The 24,597-nt window shown below is 42.5% G+C and overlaps 1 protein-coding gene across 1 annotated transcript in view; it reads left to right on the top strand.

The window, feature by feature from the left end:
• Window positions 1-255: 255 nt before the first annotated feature.
• Window positions 256-24,597, top strand: part of LOC134341098 (plectin-like) — a gene marked incomplete at its 5' end in the record, with an annotated part of 80,607 nt that continues 56,265 nt past the window's right edge. The window contains 8 exons of the mRNA XM_063038848.1: window positions 256-313; window positions 2,464-2,648; window positions 3,079-3,136; window positions 4,665-4,849; window positions 9,887-9,944; window positions 11,466-11,650; window positions 12,082-12,139; window positions 21,951-22,135. Coding sequence (XP_062894918.1) covers window positions 256-313; window positions 2,464-2,648; window positions 3,079-3,136; window positions 4,665-4,849; window positions 9,887-9,944; window positions 11,466-11,650; window positions 12,082-12,139; window positions 21,951-22,135 — 972 coding nt within the window. The remainder of the gene's footprint in view (window positions 314-2,463; window positions 2,649-3,078; window positions 3,137-4,664; window positions 4,850-9,886; window positions 9,945-11,465; window positions 11,651-12,081; window positions 12,140-21,950; window positions 22,136-24,597) is intronic.

Below are 24,597 nucleotides of genomic sequence, written 5' to 3'. Positions count from 1 at the left end.
TTGACTCTCACTCTGAGTGATTTGAGAAGCATTGGTAGATGTGCACACAACAGACCTTGTCTGAAGATGCCCCCCCCCCCACAAACACACACACACACACACACACACACACACACAGACACACCCCTCATTCATTGTGTGCACAGATGGTACTGTACACACACTCTGAATACAGACAGTAAAATGTATTAGTAAATAGAGTCTGAGACCCACCTCACTGTTTCTGACCCTCTCTCCCTGTCTGTCTGATTACAGAGAGTCAGATCATCCTGAAGACGGTGTGGGACCATGTTCTGATGAAACTTTCCAGCAGGTAAGGTCGGTGCCGGCCACAGTATTAGGCAAAGTTCTGGGGAAGCAGGAGAAATCGGTCTTTAAGGAGACCAGGCTGATCAGAGGCCTTGAAATGGTCATTGGTGTCTGAACAACTGGATTCAATTTTTCCCTTGAGTCTCGATGAGGGGAGAGTAGTTACTGTTGTCTACAGGGATTTTATCAGTATATTTGACAAAGTCCCACAGATCGGATTGATGAGGGACGTAGAAGGACAATGGATGGAGGAGATGGATGGAAGTTTGTGTCATCAGTACAATACAATAGTTAAGTATTAATGGGACAGTCAGCATCTGGAGGGGAGTGGGTGAAGAGTGTTGATTGGGCTTCGATAAGCCCCTGCGTACTTCCTGGCCAGTTCATCAGTGACTTGGAGACTGATTCCAGGGTGCAATGACATGTTTGGCCAATTGTAGGAAAATGGAGGAGTGAAGAATTCCATCTTTTTGTCAACACCAACACCTCCTCAGCTCGAAATCCTGGACATCTATCCCTCCTCTGTAACAAGATCCATAACTTCCTCACTGGAAGACCACAGTCTGTGCTGATCGGAAAGAACATCTGCTCCGGTCTGATGATCAACGCTGGTAGACCTCAAGGAAGCGTTCTTAGCCCACTGCTCTACTCTCTCTACACCCATGACTGTGTAGCAATGCTCAACTGAAAATTCTATCCACAGATTTGCCGATAACGACAATATTTGGGAAGAATTTCAGATGGTGATGATGAGGCGTACAGGAGTGAGATCGATCAGCTGGTCGAGTTTTGTTGCAATAACAAACTCGTCCTCAACCTCAGGAAGACCAAGGAATTGATTGTGGTCTTCAGAAAGGTGAAGTTGCAGAGAAATACACCGGTCCTCATCGAGGGATGAGAAGTGGAAAGTGTGAACAGTTTCACGTTCCTGAGTGTCAACGTCTCTGAAGATCTACCCTGGGCCTAAAATATTGATGCAATTTGAAAGAAGGCATGACAGCAGCTGTATTTGATGAGGAGTTTGAGGAGACTTGGTTTGTGACCAAAGACTTGAAAATTTCTACTGATCTGCCATGGAAAGCTTTCCATCTCATTACACCATCTTGAGGTTGTATTTGGTATGCATACTTTGAATTGACAATAAACTGGACTGCTCTAAGAACACTGAGGCTGTCTACAGGGAGGGTCAGAGCCCTCTCTATTTCCTGAGGAGACTGAGGTCCTTTGACATCTGCCGGACGATGCTGATGATGTTCTACGAGTCTGTGGTGGCCAGTGCTATCATGTTTGCTGTTGTGTGCTGGGGCAGCAGGCTGAGGGTCGCAGACACCAACAGAATCAACAAACTCATTCGTAAGGCCAGTGCTGTTGTAGGGATGGAACTGGACTCTCTGACGGTGGTGTCTGAAAAGAGGATGCTGTCTAAGTTGCATGCCATCTTGGACAATGTCTCCCATCCACTACATAATGTACTGGGTGGACACAGGAGTACATTCAGCCAGAGACTCATTCCACCGAGATGCAACACAGAGCGTCATAGGAAGTCATTCCTGCCTGTGGCCATCAAACTTTACAACTCCTCCTTTGGAGGGTCAGACACCCTGAGCCAATAGGCTGGTCCTGGACTTACTTCATAATTTACTGGCATAATTTACATATTACTATTTAACTATTTATGGTTCTATTACTATTTATTATTTATGGTGCAACTGTAATGAAAACCAATTTCCCCCAGGATCAATGAAGTATGACTGTGACTATAAGTTTGCTTTGAAGTTTAAATGCTGAAAATATTTGGCAGGTCGTTCAGTGTCTGTGGAGGGAGAAAGAGCTGATGTTTCAAGTCAATCATAAGAACTGTAAAAGTGAGTTCTGATGGGATAGCTTCCTGTTTTAGTGAAAGTTATCCATCTGAGAGAGAATGGATTTTCACTCTTCTAGTCTGCTGCGTGTTTCCAGAATTTTGTCTATATTGCTGGGGAGAGAACGCCTGGTTGGGAATGCGAGTAATCAATCGTTTTCTATGTCATGAGTATGGCAATGATGGGTCAAATGGCCCCACCCCAGTCAGCACATGTCTCATATTCCATGCGAAATGGTGACCATCCCCTCTGTGTGTACACTCCCACCACCCCCACCCCACCCTCAACTCAGCTCCAGGCGGAGATCGAGTCCCTGCGTGGTCAACAGGAGGAGACCAGCACTGAGAACCAGCAGCTCAAAGTGACCAATCAGGAGATGGAGACACGGCTGGAGGGGATCCAGCGGGAACTGCAGGAGGCTCAGGATCGGCTGGTCACCCTCCAGGAGGAAGCAGCTCACCGGGAGGAGAGAGAGAGGTGAGGGACTCCCACAAACTCCTCTGTGTGTAGATACACTGTACACACCATCATACAGTGCACACAGTGTGCACACACACCAGTGTACACACACTGCTGTACATGGCACACACAGATTGCACAGTGTCTATACAGACTTAACACTGTTAAAATACCCCGTACACACCCCTCATACGCTGTACATGGTGCATACACACCCACACTGAGCACAGGCATCATGGGACTTGGCGTAGTGCATACGGACTTAACACTGTGCAATGTGTACTTTCACTGTGTTTGGTCCACGGACTGTACACACACCACACACTGTGTGCACACACCATCATACCACACACAGAAACACACACACACACACACACACACACACACACACTCCGTTCATTCCCACCTCACTGCCTCTGACACTCTCTCCCTCTCTGTCTGATTACAGAGAGTCTGATCATCTTGCAGGCGGCGTGGGACCATGTTCTGATGAAGCTTTCCAGCAGGTAAGATCGGTGCCGGCCACGGTATTGGGCAAAGTTCTGGGGAAGCAGGAGAAATCGGTCTTTAAGGAGACCAGGCTGATCAGAGGCCTTGAAATGGTCATTGCGACTGAACAACTAGATTCAATTTTTCATTTGAGTCTTGATAAGGGGAGAGTAGTTACTGTTGTCTACAGGGATTTTATCAGTATATTTGACAAAGTCCCACAGATCAGATTGATGAGGGACATAGAAGGACAATGGATGGAGGAGATGGATGCAAGTTTGTGTCACCAGTACAATACAATTGTTAAGTATTAATGGGAGAGTCAGCATCTGGAGGGGAGTGTGTGAAGAGTGTTCAGCCGACTTCGATAAGCCCCCGCATACCTCTTGGCCAGTTCATCAGTGACTTTGAGACTGATTCCAGTGTGTGATGAACTGTTCAGCCATTGTAGGAAAATGGAGGAGGGAAGAATCCCACCATTTTGTCAACACCAGCACCTCTCAGCTTGAAATCCTGGGCATCTATCCCTCCTCTATAACAAGATCCTTAACTTCCTCACTGGAAGACCACAGTCTGTGCTGATCGGAAAGAACATCTCCTCTGGTCTCATGATCAACGCTGGTATACCTGAAGGAAGCGTTCTTAGCCCACTGCTCTACTCTCTCTACACCCACGACTGTGTAGCAATGCTCAACTGAAATTCCATCCACAGATTTGCCGATAACAACACTATTTGGGAAGAATTTCAAATGGTGACGATGAGGCGTACAGGAGTGAGATCGATCAGCTGGTTGTGTGGTGTTGCAATAACAAACTCGTCCCGAACTTCAGGAAGACCAAGGAATTGATTGTGGTCGTCAGAAAAGCGAAGCTGCAGAAAAACACACCAGTCCTCGTCAAGGGATGAGAAGTGGAAAGGGTGAACAGTTTCACAATTCTGAGTGTCAACATCTCTGAAGATATACCCTGGGCCCAACATATTAATGCAATTTGAAAGAAGGCATGACAACAGCTGTATTTCATGAGAGTTTGAGGAGACTTGGTTTGTGACCAAAGACTTGAAAATTTCTACAGATGTGCCGTGGAAAGCTTTCCAGCTGGTTGCACCATCTGGAGTTGTATTTGGTATGCATTCTTCGATAATAAGTTTGCTTTGAACTTTAAATGCTGAAAATATTTGGCAGGTCATTCAGCGTCTGTGGAGGGAGAAAGAGCTGATGTTTCAAGTCAATCATAAGAACTGAAAAAAGAGAGTTCTGATTAAATAGCTTCCTGTTTTGGTGGAAGTTATCGATCTGAGAAGGAATGGTGTTTCTCTCTCCTCGTCTGTTGAGTGTTTCCAGAATTTTGTCTTTATTGCTGGGCCATTGGGGAGGGAGCACCTGGGAGAGAATGCGAGTAATCGATGGGATCAATGTCACTACCATGGCAATGATGGGTCAAATGGCCCTACCCTAGTCAGCACATGTCTCATATTCCATGCGAAATGGTGACCATCCCCTCTGTGTGTACACTCCCACCACCCCCACCCCACCCCCAACTCAGCTCCAGGCGGAGATTGAGTCCCTGCGTGGTCAACAGGAGGAGACCAGCGCTGAGAACCAGCAGCTCAAAGTGACCAATCAGGAGATGGAGACGCGGCTGCAGGGGATCCAACAGGAGCTGCAGGAGGCTCAGGATCGGCTGGTCACCCTCCAGGAGGAAGCAGCTCACCGGGAGGAGAGAGAGAGGTGAGGGAGACCACACCCACCACTTCATATAAGTACCCTCTACAGGAACTGGTGCAAAGTGCAGGGTTTTAGATTTCTGGATCATTGAGATCTCTTCTGGGGACAGTTTGACCTGTACAAAATTGACAGGTTACACTTGAAACTGAGGCAAATTTGCCAGAGTCACTGGGGAGTGTTTAAACTAATTTTGCAGAGGGATTGGAGGTGGACTGGAGAGATCTGAGGGTAGGGTTGTTGGTTTACAAGCAGAGGTAGTGTATCATGAGACTGTCAAGAAGGACAGGCAGACTATAGGGCAAAATTGTAGTCAGTGGGATGGGTTGTAGTGTAAAAGGAGGACAAAATTGAAAAGGGTGACAAATACAGGGCTGAGGGTGTTATATTTGAATGCATGCCATATACAGAATAAGGAAGATGATATTGCAATGCAGTTGGCGATTGGCAGGTATGACATTGTGGGTATCACAGAGTCATGGCTAAAAGACAATTGTAGTTGGGAGATTAACATCCAAGGATACATAATCTCTCAAAAAGACAGGCAGGTAGGCTGAGGAGTAGGAGGAGTAGCTTTGCTGGTAAAAAATGAAATCAAACCTTTATAAATAGGTGACATAGGTTCAGGAGATGTAGAATCCTTATTAGTACAGTTAAGAAGGGTGAGAAGACCCTGATGCAAATTATATACAGACATCCAAACTGTTACCGGGATGTGGTCTACAAACTACAGTGGGAGATAGAAAAAGCTTGTCAGAAGTGCAATGCTACATTCATCATAGGTGATTGCAATATGCAGGTAGATTGGAAAAATCAGGTGGATGCTGGATTCCAAGGGAGAGAACTTGTGGAATGCCTCCAAGATGGCTTGTTTGGAGCTGCCCGTGGTTGAGCCCATTGAGGATTATCAGTTCTGGATTGGGGGTTGTGTAATGAACCGGATATGATTAAAACATAGAACATAGAATAGTACAGCACAGTACAGGCCCTTCGGTCCACAATGTTGTGCCGACCCTCAAACCCTGCCTCCCATATAAGCCCCCACCTTAAATTCCTCCATATACCTGTCTACTAGTCTCTTAAACTTCACTAGTGTATCTGACTCCACCACTGATTCAGGCAGTGCATTCCACGCACCAACCACTCTCTGAGTAAAAAACCTTCCTCTAATATCCCCCTTGAACTTCCCACCCCTTACCTTAAAGCCATGTCCTCTTATATTGAGCAGTGGTGCCCTGGGGAAGAGGCGCTGGCTATCCACTCTATCTATTCCTCTTAATATCTTGTATACCTCTATCATGTCTCCTCTCATCCTCCTTCTCTCCAGAGAGTAAAGCCCTAGCTCCCTTAATCTCTGATCATAATGCATACTCTCTAAACCAGGCAGCATCCTGGTAAATCTCCTCTGTACCCTTTCCACCCTTAGGGAGCCTAAGGTAAAGGATCCCTTTGTAAACAGTGATCATAATATGATAGCCTTCGTCCTGCAATTTGAGAAAGAGAAGCTAACATATTTGTGTCATTATTACAGTGGAATAAAGGGATTACAGAGTCATGAGAGAGGAGATAGCCAGAGAAGATTGGAAAGGGACACTCTCAGGGATTATGACAGAACAGCAGTGGCTGGAGTTTCTGGGGACAATTCAGAAGGTGCAGAACAGGTTCATCCCAAAGAAAAGGAAGTATTCTAAAGCCAGGATGACCCAACCATGGCTGATAAGGGAAGTCAAAGCCAACATAAAAGAAAAAGAGAGGGCATGTAATAGAGTAAAATTGAGTAGGAAATTAGAGGATTGAGAAATTTTTCAAAACCAACAGAAGGCAACTGTAAAAAACCATGAGGGAGGAAACAATGAAGTATCAAGGTAAGTTGGCCAATAATATAAAAAAATCATATCAAACATGTTTTCTGATATATAAAGAGTAAAAGAAAAGCAAGAGTAGACATTGGATCATTGGAAAATGACACTGGAGATATAGTAATGGGCAAAGAAATGGCAGACAAACTGAATAAGTATTTTGCATCAGTCTTCACTGTTGGAGATACGAGTAGTATGCTGGAAATTCGTGAGAGTCAGGGGTCAGAAATGAGTGCAGTTGCTTTTGCTAAGGAGAAGATGCTTGGGAAACTGAAAGGTCTGAAGGTAGATAAGTCACCTGGACCAGAGGGACTACACCCCAGGGTTCTAAAAGAGGTAAGTGAAGAGATTGTGGACGTATTAGTAATGATCTTCCAAATATCAATAAATTCTGGCATGGTTCTGGAGTACTGGAAGATTTCCAAAAGTTACTCCATACTTCAAGACAGGAGGGAGGCAGAAGAAAAGAAATTATAGGCCAGTTAGCCTGACCTCAGTGGCTGGGAAGGTGTTGGAATCCATTGATAAGGATGAGGTTTTGGGGTAATTGGAAGCACATGACAATACAGATCAAAGTCAGCATGGAAAATCTTGTCTGACAAATCTGTTGGAATTCTTTGAAGAAGAAACAAGCAGGATAGGCAAATGAGAATCGGTGATTGTTGTGTACTTGGATTTTCAGTAAGCTTTTGACAGGTGTTATACAAGATGAGAACCCAAAGTATTACTGGAGAGATACTAGAATTGATAGAGCATTGGCTGATTGGCAGGAGGCAAAGAGTGGGAATAAACAGATCCTTTTCGAATTGGCTGCCAGTGACTAGTTGTTATATCACAAGGGTCTGTGTTGGTACCACTTCTTTTTGCTTTATGTGTCAATGATTTGGATCATGAAATTGATGGCTTTGTTGCCAAGTCTGCAGATGATAAGAAGAGACGTGCAGGGGCAGGTCATGTTGAGGAAGCAGAGAGGCTGCTCTAAGATGTAGACAACTTAGACGGAATAGGAGAATGGGCAAAGAGGTGGCAGATAGAATAAAGTGTCAGGAAGTACGCGGTCATGCAGTTTGATAAGTGGAGTAAAAGCACAGACCATTTTCTAAAGGGAGAGAAAATTCAAAAATCCATGTTGCAAAGGGAATTGGGAGTCCTCATGCAGGATACCCTGAAGGTTAGCTTGCAGGTTGGATTGGCAGTGAGGAAGGCAAATACAATGTTACCACTACCATTTCAAGAGGTTGAGAATATTAAAGCAAGGATATAATGCTGAGACTGTAATAGGCATTGGTGAGGCCTCACTTGGTATATTGTGAGCAGTTTTTGGGCCCGTTGTTTAAGAAAGGATGTGTTGACGTTACAGAGGGTTCAGAGGAGGTTCACGAGAATGATTCTGAGAATGAAAGGGTTATGATATGAGCAGTGATTGAAGGCTCTGGGCCTGTACTCACTGGAAATTTAGGAGAATGAGGGGGGCATCTCGTTGAAAGTATTGGATGTTGAAAGGCCTAGATGGAGTTGATGTGAAGGACATGTTTCCTTTGGTTGGGGAATCTAGGACCGGAGGGCACAGCCTGAAAATTGAGGGATATCCATGAAGAACTGAGATGAGGAGAAATTTCTTCAGCCTGAGGGTGGAGAGTCTGTGGAACTCGTTTCCACGGGTGGCTGCCGAGGTCGGGTCACTGGGTGCATTTAAAGCACAGGTTGACCTTCATTGGTCAAGGTGTGAAAGGTTATTGGGGGAATTTAGCAGAACAGGATTATGAGGGATATGGATCAGCTATGATAAAATGGTGGAGCAGGCTTGATGGGCCAAATGGCCTAATCCTGCTCTGATGTCTACGTCCCTGTGGCTTACCCTGATTTCAAACACACCACAGTCTGCTCTGATGTCTACGTCCCTCTGGCCTCACCCTGATGCCTCACACCCCACAGTCCGTGTACATACCCTGCAGGCACACACACTCTGACACACTGCACAATTCTCAAACGCTCTTTGTCCTCTCCTTCCACATGACATGCAACATTGAACAGTATACCACAGTACCGGCTCTTCAGTCCACGGTGTTGTGCTGACCTTTTAACCTACTCCATTCAAAATCTAACCCTGCTATCGCACATAGCCCTACATTTTGTTATCGTCCATGTGCCTATCTCAGAACCTCTTAAATCTCACTAATGTATCGGTCTTTACAACTGGCAGCATGTTCCATCACCTCACCACTCTCTGTGGAACAAAACTTACCTATGACATCTCCCTATATTTTCCCCTATGCCCCCTGATATTAGTGATTTCCAACCTGGGGAAGTCTCTGGCTATCCATTCGATCAATGCCTCTTATCATCTTGTACACCTCTACCAAGTCATTCCCAATCCTCCTTCACTCCAGAGAGAAAAGCCCCAGTTCCCTCAACCTATCCTCATAAGACACGGTCTCTAATTGAGGCAGCATCCTGGTAAATCTCCTCTGGACCCTCTATAAAGATTCCACATCCTTCCTATAATGAGGTGACCAGATCTGAACACAATAGTCAGAGTGTGGTCAAACCAGGGTTTTATAGATCTGCGACATTACCTTGTGGCTCCAGGACTCAAACCCCGACCAATGAAGACCGACCCACCATATGACCTGCTAGCACCCTATCAACGTGCACAGGAGCTTATAGATATCTACAGATCATGCGGCGGTAATGCAAATAACAATGTGTAACAACAATGTGTGGTGAACCATGAAGTTGTCGGGCTACAGCAGCAAAGACCATGAACGTACACTCAGGGGCCACTTTATTATGTACAGGAGGTGGCCACTGACTATAAACACGCTCACTGAGCACTCAGATACATTCTGTTCACTGTTGCATGTGTAATACACCATTATCACCCACAATGTTTTCACCATGAGTACGGTGAACATACACCACACTCTACGTACAGACCAGGTGTCGTTGACTCTCACTCTGAGTGATGTGAGAAGCATTGGTAGATGTGCACACAACAGACCTTGTCTGAAGATGCCCCCCCCACACACACACACACACACACACACACACACCCCTCATTCATTGTGTGCACAGACGGTACTGTACACACACTCTGAATACAGACAGTAAAATGTATTAGTAAATAGAGTCTGAGACCCACCTCACTGTTTCTGACCCTCTCTCCCTGTCTGTCTGATTACAGAGAGTCAGATCATCCTGCAGACGGTGTGGGACCATGTTCTGATGAAGCTTTCCAGCAGGTAAGGTCGATGCCAGCCACGGTATTGGGCAAAGTTCTGGGGAAGCAGGAGAAATTGGTTTTTAAGGAGACTAGGCTGATCAGAGGCCGTGAAATGGTCATTGCTGTCTGAACAACTGGATTCAATTCTTTTCTGAGAGTCGCAATGAGGAGAGAGCAGTTGATGTTGTCTACAGGGATTTTATCAGTATATTTGACAAAGTCCCACAGATCAGATTGATGAGGGACATAGAAGGACAATGGATGGTGGAGATGGATGGAAGTTTGTGTCACCAGTACAATACAATAGTTAAGTATTAATGGGACAGTCAGCATCTGGAGGGGAGTGTGTGAAGAGTGTTTGATGAGCCCCTCTGTACTCCAGGCCAGTTCATTGGTGACTTGGAGACTGATTCCAGGGTATGATGAAATGTTCGGCCAATTGTAGGAAAATGGAGGAGTGAAGAACCCCAGCATTTTGTCAACACCAGAATTCCCTCAGCTCTAAATCCTGGACCTCTATCCCTCCTCTATAACAAGATCCTTAACTTCCTCACTGGAAGACCACAGTCTGTGCTGATCGGAAAGAACATCTCCTCTGGTCTCATGATCAACGCTGGTATACCTGAAGGAAGCGTTCTTAGCCCACTGCTCTACTCTCTCTACACCCACGACTGTGTAGCAATGCTCAACTGAAATTCCATCCACAGATTTGCCGATAACAACACTATTTGGGAAGAATTTCAAATGGTGACGATGAGGCGTACAGGAGTGAGATCGATCAGCTGGTTGTGTGGTGTTGCAATAACAAACTCGTCCCGAACTTCAGGAAGACCAAGGAATTGATTGTGGTCGTCAGAAAAGCGAAGCTGCAGAAAAACACACCAGTCCTCGTCAAGGGATGAGAAGTGGAAAGGGTGAACAGTTTCACATTCCTGAGTGTCAACGTCTCTGAAGATCTACCCTGGGCCCAACATATTAATGCAATTTGAAAGAAGGCATGACAACAGCTGTATTTCACGAGGAGTTTGAGGAGACTTGTTTGTGACCAAAGACTCGAAAATTTCTACAGATGTGCCGTGGAAAGAATTCCAGCTGGTTACACCATCTCGAGTTGTATTTGTTATGCATTCTTCAATAATAAGTTTGCTTTGAACATTAAATGCTGATAATATTTGGCAGGTCATTCAGCGTCTATGGAGAGAGAAAGAGCTGATGTTTCAAGTTAATCATAAGAACTGTAAAAGAGAGTTCTGATTGGATAGCTTCCTGTTTTAGTGGAAGATATCAATCTGAGAAGGAATGGTTTTTCTCTCTCCTCATTTGTTGAGTGGTTCCAGAATTTTGTCTTTATTGTTGGGCCTTTGGGGAGAGAATGCCTGGTTGAGAATGCGAGTAATCGATGGAATTCAATGTCACTAGTATTGCAATGATGGGCCAAATGGCCCCACCCCAGTCAGCACATGTCTCACATTCCATGCGAAATGGTGACCATCCCCTCTGTGTGTACACTCCCACCACCCCCACCCCACCCCCAACTCAGCTCCAGGCGGAGATTGAGTCCCTGCATGGTCAACAGGAGGAGACCAGCACTGAGAACCAGCAGCTCAAAGTGACCAATCAGGAGATGGAGACGCGGCTGGAGGGGATCCAACAGGAGCTGCAGGAGGCTCAGGATCGGCTGGTCACCCTCCAGGAGGAAGCAGCTCACCGGGAGGAGAGAGAGAGGTGAGGGACTCCCACAAACTCCTCAGTGTGCAGATACACTGTACACACCATCATACAGTGCACACAGTGTGCACACACACCAGTGTACACACACTGCTGTACATGGCACACACAGATTGCACAGTGTCTGTACAGACTTAACACTGTTAAAATACCCCGTACACACCCCTCATGCGCTGTACATGGTGCATACACACCACACACTGAGCACAGGCATCATGGGACTTGGCGTAGTGCATACAGTGGTGCAGAGATCCACTGTACAGTGTATGCTGTCACTGTGTTTGGTCCACAGACTGTATACACACACACACACACACACACACACACACACTCACACACACACACACACACACACACACACACACACACACCTCGTTCATTCCCACCTCACTGTTTCTGACCCTCTCTCCCTCTCTGTCTGATTACAGAGAGTCAGATCATCCTGCAGACGGCGTGGGACCATGTTCTGATGAAGCTTTCCAGCAGGTAAGGTTGGTGCCGGCCACAGTATTGGGCAAAGTTCTGGGGAAGCAGGAGAAATCGGTCTTTAAGGAGACCAGGCTGATCAGAGTCCTTGAAAAGTTCATTGCCGATTGAACAACTAGATTCAATTTTTTCTTTGAGTCTCGATGAGGGGAGAGTAGTTAACGCTGTCTACAGAGATGTTATCGATATATTTGACAAAGTCCCACAGATCAGATTGATGAGGGACATAGAATGACAATGGATGGAGGAGATGGATGGAAGTTTGTGTCACCAGTATAATACAATAGTTAAGTATTAATGGGACAGTCAACATCTGGAGGGGAGTGTGGGAAGAGTGTTCGATGACCCCCTCCGTACTCCAGGCCTGTTCATCAGTGACTTGGAGTCTGATTCCTGGATGTGATGAAATGTTCGGCCAATTGTAGGAAAATGGAGGAATGATGAACCCCATCATTTTGAAACACTAGCATCCCCTCAGCTCTGAATCCTGGGCCTCTGACACTCCTCTCTAACTGGGTCCTTAACTTCCTCACTGGAAGACCACAGCTTGTGCAGATCAAAGATAACACCAGCATCCCCTCAGCTCTCAATCCTGGGCCTATATTTTGCAACAATACATAGAGGTACCAACTGGAGAAGGGACAGTATTGGATCTCATGTTAGGGAATGAGATAGGTCAGGTGACGGAGGTTTGTGTTGGGGAGCACTTCGGGTCCAGTGATCACAATACCATTAGTTTCAATATAATTATGGAGAAGGATAGATCTGGACCCAGTGATGAGATTTTTGATTGGAGAAAGGCTAACTTTGAGGAGATGCGAAAGGATTTAGAAGGAGTGGATTGGGACAATTTGTTTTATGGGAAAAATGTAATAGAGAAATGGAGGTCATTTAAAGGTGAAATTTTGAGGGTACAGAACCTTTATGTTCCTGTTAGGTCGAAAGGAAAGGTTAAAAGTTTGAGAGAGCCATGGTTTTCAAGGGATATTGGAAACTTGGTTCAGAAAAAGGGAGATATCTACAATAAATATAGGTAGCATGGAGTAAATGAGGTGCTTGAGGAATATAAAGAATGTAAAAAGAATCTTAAGAAAGAAATTAGAAAAGTTAAAAGAAGATACGAGTTTGGATGGCAAGTAAGGTGAAAATAAATCCCAAGTGTTTCTACAGTTATATTAATAGCAAAAGGATAGTGAGGGCTAAAATTGGTCTCTTAGAGAGTCAGAGCAGACAGCTATGTGTGGAGCCAAAAGAGATGGGGGAGATTCTGAACAATTTCTTTTCTTCGGTATTCACTAAGGAGAAGGATATTGAATTGTGTAAGATAAGGGAAACAGGTAAGGAAGTTCTGGAAACTATGATGATTAAAGAAGAGGAAGTACTGGCACTTTTAAGGAATATAAAAGTGGATAAGTCTCTGGGTCCTGACAGGATATTCCCTAGTACTTTGAGGGAAGTTAGTGTGGAAATAGCAGGGGCTCTGACAGAAATATTTCAAATGTCATTGGAAACGGGGATGGTGCCGGAGGATTGGCGTATTGCTCATGTTGTTCCATTGTTTAAAAAGGGTTCTAAGAGTAAACCTAGCAATTATCGGCCTGTGAGTTTGACGTCAGTCGTGGGTAAATTGATGGAAAGTATTCTTAGAGATGGTATATGTAATTATCTGGATAGACAGGGTCTGATCAGGAACAGTCAACATGGATTTGTGCGTGGAAGGTCATGTTTGACAAATCTTATTGAATTTTTGAAGAGGTTACAAGGAAAGTTGATGAGGGTAAAGCAGTGGATGTTGTCTATATGGACCTCAGTAAGGCCTATGACAAGGTTCCACATGGAAGGTTAGTCTGGAAGGTTCAATCGTTAGGTATTAATATTGAAGTAGTAAATTGGATTCAGCAGTGGCTGGATGGGAGACACCAGAGAATGGAGGTGGATAACTGTTTGTCAGATTGGAGGCCAGTGACTAGTGGTGTGCCTCAGGGATCTGTACTGGGTCCAATGTTGTTTGTCATATACATTAATGATCTGGATGATGAGGTGGTAAATTGGATGAGTAGGTAGGCAGATGATACTAAGATAGGTGGAGTTGTGGATAATGAAGTAGGTTTTCGAAGCTTGCAGAGAGATTTAGGCCAGTTAGAAGTGTGGGTTGAAAGATGGCAGATGGAGTTTAATGCTGATAAATGTGAGGTGCTACATTTTGGTAGGACTAATCAAAATAGGACATACATGGTAAATGGTAGGGCATTAAAACATGCTGTAGAACAGAGGGATCTAGGAATAATGGCGCATAGTTCCCTGAAGGTGGAATCTCATGTGGATCGGGTGGTGAAGAAAGCTTTTGGTATGCTGGCCTTTATAAATCAGAGCATTGAGTACGGGAGTTGGGATGTAATGTTGAAATTGTACAAGGCATTGGTGAGGCCAAATTTGAAGTATTGTGTACAGTTTTGGTCACCGAATTATAGGAAAGATGTCAACAAAATAGAGAGAGTACAGAGAAGATTTACTAGAATGTTACCTGGATTTCATCACCTAAGTTACAGAGAAAGGTTGAACAAGTTGGGTCTTTATTCTTTGGAACGTAGAAGGCTGAGGGGAGATTTGACAGAGGTATTTAAAATTATGAGGGGTATAGATAGAGTTGATGTGGATAGGCTTTTCCATTGAGAGTGGGAGAGATTCAAACAAGAGGACATGAGTTGAGAGTTAAAGGGCAAAAGTTTAGGGGTAACGTGAGGGGGAACTTCCTTACTCAGAGAGTGGTAGCTGTGTGGAACGAGCTTCCAGCAGAAGTGGTTGAGGCAGGTTCGATGTTGTCGTTTAAAGTTAAATTGGACAGCTATATGGACAGGAAAGGAATGGAGGGTTATGGGCTGAGTGCAGGTCGGTGGGACTAGGTGAGAGTAGGAGTTCGGCATGGACTAGAAGGGCCGAGATGGCCTGTTTCTGTACTGTAATTGTTATGTGGTTGTATGGTTATATGGCCTCTGAAACTCCTCTGCAACAAGATCCTTAATTTCTTCACTGGAAGACCACAATCTGTGCTGATTGGAAATAACGTCTCCTCTGGTCTCATGATCAACACTGACACACCTGAAGGAAGCATTCTTAGCTCATTGCTCTACTCCCTCAACACCCACGACTGTGTAGCAATGCTCAGCTTAAATTCCACCCACAGATTTGTCGATAACGACAATATTTGGGAAGAATTTCAGATGGTGACGATGAGGCGTGCAGAAGTGAGATCGATCAGCTGGTTGAGTGGTGTTGCAGCAACGACCTCACCCTCAAGTTCAGGGAGACAAAGGAATTGATCGTGGTCTTCAGGAAGGTGAAGTTGCGGAAAAACACACCAGTCCTCATCAAGGGATGAGAAGTGGAAAGGGTGAGCAGTTTCACGTTCCTGAGTATCAGCATCTCTGAAGATCTACCCTGGGCCCAACATATTGATGTAATTTGAAAGAAGGCATGACAGCAGCTGTATTTCACGAGGAGTTTGAGGAGACTTCGTTTGTGACCAAAGACTTGAAAATTTCTACAGATGTGCCGTGGAGGGGACATGACGTGATGACATGGGATTGAGATGTGTAAATCCAGCTCTTCCGTAAAAAATCAGCAAAGTACCGTTAAAACAAAGCAAAGTTAATAAATACTTTCCGAAAACTTATACTTATTTCCGAATACTTATAAAGGTCTCAAGACAATTTTACTATATGCCTCATAAACTGCAAAAGGAGAAGCCTGTTGTTGTGAAGTCGCTGCGAGATGGGAAGAAAAAAGGGCCTACTGCAGCGATGAAACCTCAGACTCAGGTTGGATCTCCTTTGGAGGAGACACGTTTTACTTCTGGCGTAGAATAAAAGGGAGCAATGGCGGCAGTAGCGGTCCCTGGGAAGAAGATGCTGGAATTGCGCATGCGCAAAGAAGTAGGCATGCGCAAATTGATAGAACTCAAACTACAAGAACCGACGGCCACTGCAAGTGAAAGTGACTCAGAGTCAGAATTGGATTCTGCAGAGAACACAGATGAAGAAGAGGAGGAAGAACTGGAAGAGACTGAAAGTAAAGGATGAGATGGTGACATAAGAGAGGCTTTATTGCAAGTAATGATTGAATTAAAAGGATTAAAAATAGAGCTTAGAGCCATGAAGATGAGGTATGATAAAGCTATGAAAAGACATGAGAAAACCGATAAGAAACTTCAAAAGTTGGAAAGAACAATGGAGCATATTAATGGCAGAGTGGAAAAAACAGAAGATGATATGCTTGTCTGGAAAATGGAAAGAAATCGACTGTTGGAAAAAGTGGACGTGTTGGAAAATTTTAGTAGACGAAATAATATCAAGAGTGTTGGTCTTAAAGAAGGTACAGAGGGAGTCAATCCAATAAAATTTTTTCAAAGATGGATCCCGGAAACTTTGCAAATGAAAGAGGGAGACCAATCAATTGAAATTGAGCAGGCACATAGAACTCTAAGACCAAAACCACAAGATGACCAATATCCACGATCAATTTTAATAAAATGTTTAAAATTTCGAGACAAAGAAAGGATTCTACAGGCAGCTGCCCAAGCTGCCAAGAATAGAAAAGGGCCATTGATGATAGAAGGGAACAAAGTATTTTCTACCCTGACATAAGTTATGAACTTTTGAAGAGAAGGAAGAAATTTAATCCTGTGAAAAAAGTCCTATGGGATCACAGTTGTCAATTTATATTGCGTTATCTTGCAACTTTGAAGATTTTTTTGGATAATGGAGAAAAAAAATTTTTTGACAATTACCGCAAAGTGGAGGAGTTTGTGCGAAATTTTTTGAAGATACAAGAACAAACCCAGGGGAGCGAGATGGATTAAAGATGAAGATTGGGTCAAGGAATAGACTTGCTGGATTTTTAAAGACGGAAGAATATATAAATATATTATTAACTATATGATAGAGGGGAAGAAAGGTTAAAGTTTGAGGAATATTAGTGGGAATAGTGACATCAATTTTTTTATATATATACAATTTTTTTTGTTACGGGGGAGCTGGAAGAAATACTGACCAATCGTTACGGTATTCATGTGTGCAAGCATGGCATTAGCCACGACCCACAAAAGGAGGGGGGTAGTGTTGTGTTTTTTTTCATTCACAACATTAGTAGGGGGTATTTTGTTATTTTTCTCTTTGTATCATATCTATCTTTTATTTCTTTCTTTTTGCCTGGATGATTGGGAGGGAAACACATAGCAACATAGTGAAGTTTAAAGAGATTCCCCAAGGAACTATGAGAGTTGAGATGCTAAGTAATGTTTTAGATTGGAGTAACTTTGTTAAGAATAATGACTAATTTATTGAATTTTTTGAGCTTTAATGTTGATGGGCTTAATGGACTGGTGAAAAGGAAAAGAATCTTAACACATATTAAGAAAATGAAGGTAGATTTAGCCTTCTTACAGGAAACGCATTTAACAGAAACAGAACATCAGAAATTAAAGAGAGATTGGGTGGGTAATGTTGTTGCAGCTTCATTTAATTCAAAAGTGAGGGGAGTAGCAATTTTGATTAATAAAACATTGCCAATTAGAATACAAAATGTAATAACCGATTCTGCAGGGAGATATGTGATTATACACTGTCAACTTTTTTCTGAATTATGGACTCTCATGAATATTTATGCACCATATGAAAATGATGCAAAATTCATACAAGAAGCTTTTTTGAATTTGGCTGATGCACATGAAAAAATATTAATAGGAGGAGACTTTAATTTTTGCCTAGACCCAGTCTTAGATAGATCAACTAAGGCTGTCACAAAATTGAAGGTAGTAAAACTAACTTTATCATTGATGAAAGATTTAAATTTGATTGATATATGCAGAAGAATTAATCCCAAAGAAAGAGACTATTCGTTCTATTCTGATAGACACAAAACTTACTCAAGGATAGATTTTTTCCTATTATCAATGAATATTCAACACAGAGTGAAAAATATGGAATATAAAGCAAGACTATTGTCAGATCATTCTCCTTTATTAATGACAATAATAATCACTGATAAGGAAGAAGTGACTTATAGATGGAGATTTAATTCAACATTATTAAAACATCAAGATTTTTGTGATTTTATGAAAAAACAGATCCAATTTTTTTGGATAGAAACTCTCATTCAGTGGATGATAAATTTATACTATGGGATGCGATGAAAGCATATTTGAGGGGTCAGATAATAAGTTATACAACTAAAATTAGGAAAGAATATATGGCAGAACTAGATCAATTGGAAAAAGAGATTACAAAAAAATAGAAAAAGAATCTCAAAGGCATATGACAGAAGAAAAATGAAGACAACTTGTCAATAAGAAGTTACAATATAATACGCTTCAGACATATAGAATGGAAAAAGCAATCATGAAAACTAAGCAAAGGTATTATGAGTTAGGTGAGAGAGCACACAACTTTCTTGCTTGGTAGTTGAAAACAGAACAAGCTTCCAAAATGATAAATGCAATTAGAACAAGTGCAAATAGAATTACTTATAAACCTTTAGAAATTAATGAAACCTTCAAAAGTTTCTATTCTAAACTATATCAATCAGAATCACAAAATGATGTTAATGAGATAGAAAGGTTTTTATCACAAGTAACTCTTCCAAAATTGAATTTGGGAGAACAGAAGGGATTAGATATGCCTTTTACATTAAAAGAGGTTTAAGAAGCTTTAGGATCACTCCAAAGTAATAAATCTCCAGGAGAGGATGGTTTTCCACCTGAATTTTATAAAAAGTTTAAAGATTTATTATTTCCTCCTTTTATGGAGCTAATACGTCAAGCGGAAAAAATACATAAACTCCCAGAATCTTTTTCAACAGCGATTGTAATAGTATTGCCAAAAAAAGATAGAGATCCTTTAAAACCAGCATCATATAGGCCTATTTCTTTGTTGAACACAGATTATAAAATAATAGCAAAAACTTTATCGAATAGATTATCTAAAGATTTACCAAAGTTAATACATATGGATCAAACAGGATTTATTAAAAATAGACAATTGGCAGATAATGTAACTCGGCTACTCAGTATAATTCATTTGGCACAAAAAAGGGAGGAAATGAGTATAGTAGTAGCCTTGGATGCAGAAAAAGCATTTGATAGTTTGGAATGGGATTTTTTATTTAAAGTATTAGAAAAATATGGGTTAGGAACACCTTTTATAAATTGGATTAAAACTTTAAATACTAACGCTAATGCTAAAGTAGTGACAAATAGTCAAATTTCAACACCATTCCAGTTAAAAAGGTCAACTAGACATGGTTGTCCATTATCACCTGCTTTATTTGTACTGGCGATAGAGCCATTAGCAGAACTAATCAGAATTGATCCAGATATTATGGGTTTCAGAGTTAATCAGGAAGAATATAAAATTAATCTTTTTGCCGATGATGTTTTGATCTATTTAACAAACCCACAACATTCGTTACATAAATTATCTTCTAGATGGATGAATATGGGAAAGTATCAGGGTATAAAATAAATTGGGATAAAAGTGAAATTTTACCTCTTACTAAAGGAGACTATAGCCAATGTTGATTAGCAACCCAATTTAGATGGCCGGTAAATGGTATAAAGTATTTAGGTATAAGACTTGATAATGATGTAAAGAATTTATATAAATCTAATTATTTATCACTATTGAAAAAAATTCAAGAAGATCTTGACAAATGGTTGATACTACCAATAACATTAGTGGGTAGAGTCAATGCTGTAAAAATGAATGTATTTCCTAGATTACAGTATTTGTTTCAAACATTACCAATACAATTGCCACAGAAATTTTTTCAACAGTTAAATAAATGTGTGAGAAAATTTCTTTGGAAAGGTAAGATGTCAAGAATATCATTGGAAAAATTGACATGGAAATTTGAGTTAGGAGGGTTACAACTTCCAAACTTTAAAAACTATTATAAAGCAAATCAACTTAGATTTATTGCATCTTTCTTTGACGATCGAAAACCGGCATGGATTAGAATAGAATTAGATAAGATAGGAGAAAATACACCCAAAGATTTTATATATTAATGGGAATCAAAATGGATACGGGAAAAGAAAGAATCTCCTATATTAAAACATTTGATTGATCTATGGAATAAGATAAACATTGATAATGAAATAAAGAAATCTTTATTAGCAAGGAGACCTTTGTTCCAAAACAGACTTATTCCTTTTACAACTTTTGTATAATTGGTACCAAAAAGGGATTAGATCTATAGGAGAACGTTATGAACGAGATATATTGATGTCATTTGAACAACTAAAGAATAAACATAAAATATCAAATAACACTTTCTTTTGTTACCTTCAATTAAGGGTTTATTTAAAAGGCAAACTGGGTCAAACAATGTTTTTGCCAAAACCCAATGAAATTGAAATTTTAATTCAAAAAGGAAAAATTTAAAAAATTATTTCTTGTATGTATAATTTGATTCAAAAACAGACAATTAAACAAAGAATCCACAAGTCAAAACAAAAATGGGAAATGGATCTGAATATTATTATTGATGAAACAAATTGGTCAAGACTGTGTCTTGACAGTATGACAAATACAATAAACATTTGACTTAGGTTAGTACAATGTAATTTTTTACACCAATTATATATTACACTGCAAAAAATAAATAGATTAAATTCAAACTTATCTGATCAATGTTTTCGATATAATCAAGAAATTGGTACTTTCTTACATTCTACTTGGTCTTGTTCTAAAATTCAACCTTTTTGGATAAATTTAAGTCTTATTGGAACAAATTACTGGAACTCAACTTCCACATAACCCCGTATTATTTCTATTAGGTGATATTGAAGGGATAAAACTGAAACTTAAACTGAATAAATATCAGAAAGAATTCATAAAAATTGCATTGGCAGTAGCCAAGAAGGCTATAGCAGTTACTTGGAAATCGGATTCATATTTAAGTATGAATTGTTGGAACAATGAATGTCTAGTTCTATTCCACTCGAAAAAATTACTTATAATTTAGGAGATAAATATGATACATTTTTGAATATTTGGCGCCCTTATTTACAAAAGATAGGATGGCATATTTAGTTGCTCCGATGATAAAGATATTGGTCCCTTGGGGAAAGTAATAAATAAATATACTGAATTTATTTTGAATTCCATGGAGCATGTGGAAACATGCTCAATATCCAGGCAGTTCTTCTTTCTTCTCTTTTTTCTTTTTTTTTTCAGGTAGGGGTATATATCGGGGGGAAGGGTTAAGGGGAGGGGGGAGGGTAGACATTATTTTTCCATGTAATCACTTCAGAAACTCAATAAAAATTATATTACAAAAAACGATGTGCCGTGGAAAGCTTTCCAGCTAGTTGCAACATCTCGAGTTGTATTTGGTATGCATTCTTCGATAATAAGTTTGCTTTGAACTTTAAATGCTGAAAATATTTGGCAGGTCATTCAGCATCTGTGGAGGGAGAAAGAGCTGATGTATCAAATCAATCACAAGAACTGTAAAAGAGAGTTCTGATGAAATAGCTTCCTGTTTTAGTGGAAGTTATTGATCTGAGAGGGAATGGATTTTCTTTCTTCTCATCTGTTGAGTGTTTCCAGAATTTTGTCTTTATTGCTCGGCCGTTGGGGAGAGAATGCCTGGTTGAGAATGCGAGTAATCGATGGAATTCAATGTCACTAGTATTGCAATGATGGGCCAAATGGCCCCACCCCAGTCAGCACATGTCTCACATTCCATGTGAAATGGTGATCATCCCTTCTGTGTGTACACTCCCACCACCCCCACCCCACCCCCAACTCAGCTCCAGGCGGAGATCGAGTCCCTGCGCGGTCAACAGGAGGAGACCAGTGCTGAGAACCAGCAGCTCAAAGTGACCAATCAGGAGATGGAGACACGGCTGGAGGGGATCCAACGGGAGCTGCAGGAGGCTCAGGATCGGCTGGTCACCCTCCAGGAGGAAGCAGCTCATCGGGAGGAGAGAGAGAGGTGAGGGACCCCCACAAACTCCTCAGTGTGTAGATACACTGTGCACACCATCATACAGTGCACACAGTGTGCACACACACCAGTGTACACACACTGCTGTACATGGCACACACAGATTGCACAGTGTCTATACAGACTTAACACTGTTAAAATACCCTGTACACACCCCTCATACGCTGTCATCATCATCATCAGGTGCCGTGCCCAGATTGAGCTTTGACTGCCATAGCCCACACACTCCTGTTTCAGGTCAAGTGGATCAATTCATTTGTATTCATTTCCAGTTCTCTGGCTGCTGTTTCCATCATCATTTGTCTTTGTCTTCCTCTTGCTTTCTTCCCTTCAATCTTTCCCATAATTACCGTGCATTCTAACTCCTCGTTCCTAATCACATGTCTAATGAAGTTACGTTGCCTTTTCATAATCTCATACATTATCTCTCTTTTTGTGTTTGCTCTGTTCATGACATCCTCGTTAGATACTCGTTTCGTCCATGATACTCTTTTCATCCTCCTCAAAAACCACATCTCTGCTGCTTCAATTCGTTTCCTCATGTTACTAGATATTGTCCAACATTCTGATCCATATAACATAACTGGATAAATGTATGTAAGGGGGTTTCGACTTTTATGTTACTGCGGAGGCTAATTAAAATGGCATCTTTGTTATGTTAATCTGGGGAATGCGGCTTTGTTGTGTTAAACGCTGAGAAAGTTTGCACTAGCAGCTTGTTTTGGTTTAGAGGGTGATAAGAAATACGTTATTAACCAATTGGGATAGTTGTTATGGTTTTGGTGTATTTGAAGATACTGTCTGCGCGGGGTTTGGGGGCAGAAGGCGGGAGAGCGAGACAGAGGATGGACCAGGTGCTGTGAGTCCGTTAACGGGGTCAGACCCCGAGCGGGACGTTCGGCGAGGAGACGGAGACGGACTCGTGTGGAGCGTCTGGTCGACCACCATTGTTGGTCCCAGGCGGCCGGTCGAGGTGGTCCGAGGGGGTCGCAGGGTGAAGAAGAAGGTCCTTGAGCTCCAACGGGTTTTTTTGTGCACGAAGAGATTGAACTTTGATAAGTGTGGCGCCTTTTATTTTCCTTTTATATTTTATTCTCTTTTAATTATATAGTTCCAGTAATATCTATAAACCGTAAATCATTTAATCATATCTGGTGTATTGTCTGTTATTTGGGTGGGGTGGGGTACCTCACACAGCATCCACACAAACGAATTATCCAGTTTGGCGGGGCCGAGGCTGTTTCCCTAGACAACAGCGAGCCGAGCGACCCTGAGGGTGGCCAAGGGGGCTACATTGTGGGGGCTTTGTCCAGGGTGCTTGAGTCTGCTGGTATGCTGTGTGGGTGCCCTGTTTAAACCTGTAATGTGTGTCTCTGTGGGTTATTTGCTGTTGATTGCTGTAGGCATGGTGGGTGAGGTCTTTGTTCGAGTTCAGGCTGGCATTGACGAGTTGGAGGTGGCACTAGGGGCTGTCCATGCGGTTGGGAGAGAGAGGAAAGAATGGTCTGATTTGGAGGTAGAGTCTGCGAATAAATGTTCTAGCTCTGGCAGGCTCCGCCTGGCACTTGGGATAGTGTCCACCCCAAGAGGGGAGGAGACTAGCGAGACGTGGGCGGAGCAGATCTCTCAGTTGTTAGATGAGTGGCAGTGCTCGGTTGAGGGAGAGCGACAGGGATTGGTTGAAAGTTTGAGTAGGCGGGCTGGTGACGGTGTTAGAGCTGTCAGGTTCACTTACACCGTAGTGACAGCTGTCAGTTATTTGAAAGAGGGGGGAAAGTTTTCAGTGTGTCTTCTCTGGCGAGGAGGGCGGCTAAATTGCTTGCAGTGCCAGGGGGATCATTTCAGGGGATCAGTTGTTCAGCTGATCAGAGAGGTGTCGGGAAACTTAGTGGAGGCCCAGTGGGGGGAGCGGCTTGAGGTCTCTGGGGAAACACGTTCCCAGCAATGTACCAATGAACTTCCGAAAGGAGAAGCTTAGAGGGGCCACGCCCCAGGGTGTCGCTATGGATAGAGGGAAGCGATGCTAAAGCTATCCTCGACCCCGGGGCACAGATCAAGTTGTTGGACAGTTCGTTTTACAACCGGTGTCTGAAGCATTTACCCTTGACAACCGCAAGGGCACCGGAGATTTGGGGTACTAGTGGCATTAGTTATCCAGAAGACAATGATTGGTTAATGTCCCTGGAGTTCATGGAGGTATTGTCTGGGCACCCAGTGTGTCGAGTTGCTTCTGAGGACGTGTGTAGAGGCCCTGAGCCGGTACCGAATTTAAACGAGACCCTAAGAGTAGCTGAGGGTGAGACCCTCTTAGTAGATGCTCCGAACCACCACGAGGGAGGGGAGTTGACCGCTGAAGACACCTCAGTGAGAGAGAGGTCGCGGCAACTGGACCCTGGCGGCGTGGAAGATGAAGGCAGCGTGTGTGTGGATTATGCGATGTGGTTTAATGT

This window comes from Mobula hypostoma, assembly GCF_963921235.1.
Source record: "Mobula hypostoma chromosome 3 unlocalized genomic scaffold, sMobHyp1.1 SUPER_3_unloc_1, whole genome shotgun sequence".
Taxonomy (NCBI): Eukaryota; Metazoa; Chordata; class Chondrichthyes; order Myliobatiformes; family Myliobatidae; genus Mobula; species Mobula hypostoma.
This window is presented reverse-complemented; position numbering and strand designations above follow the sequence as displayed.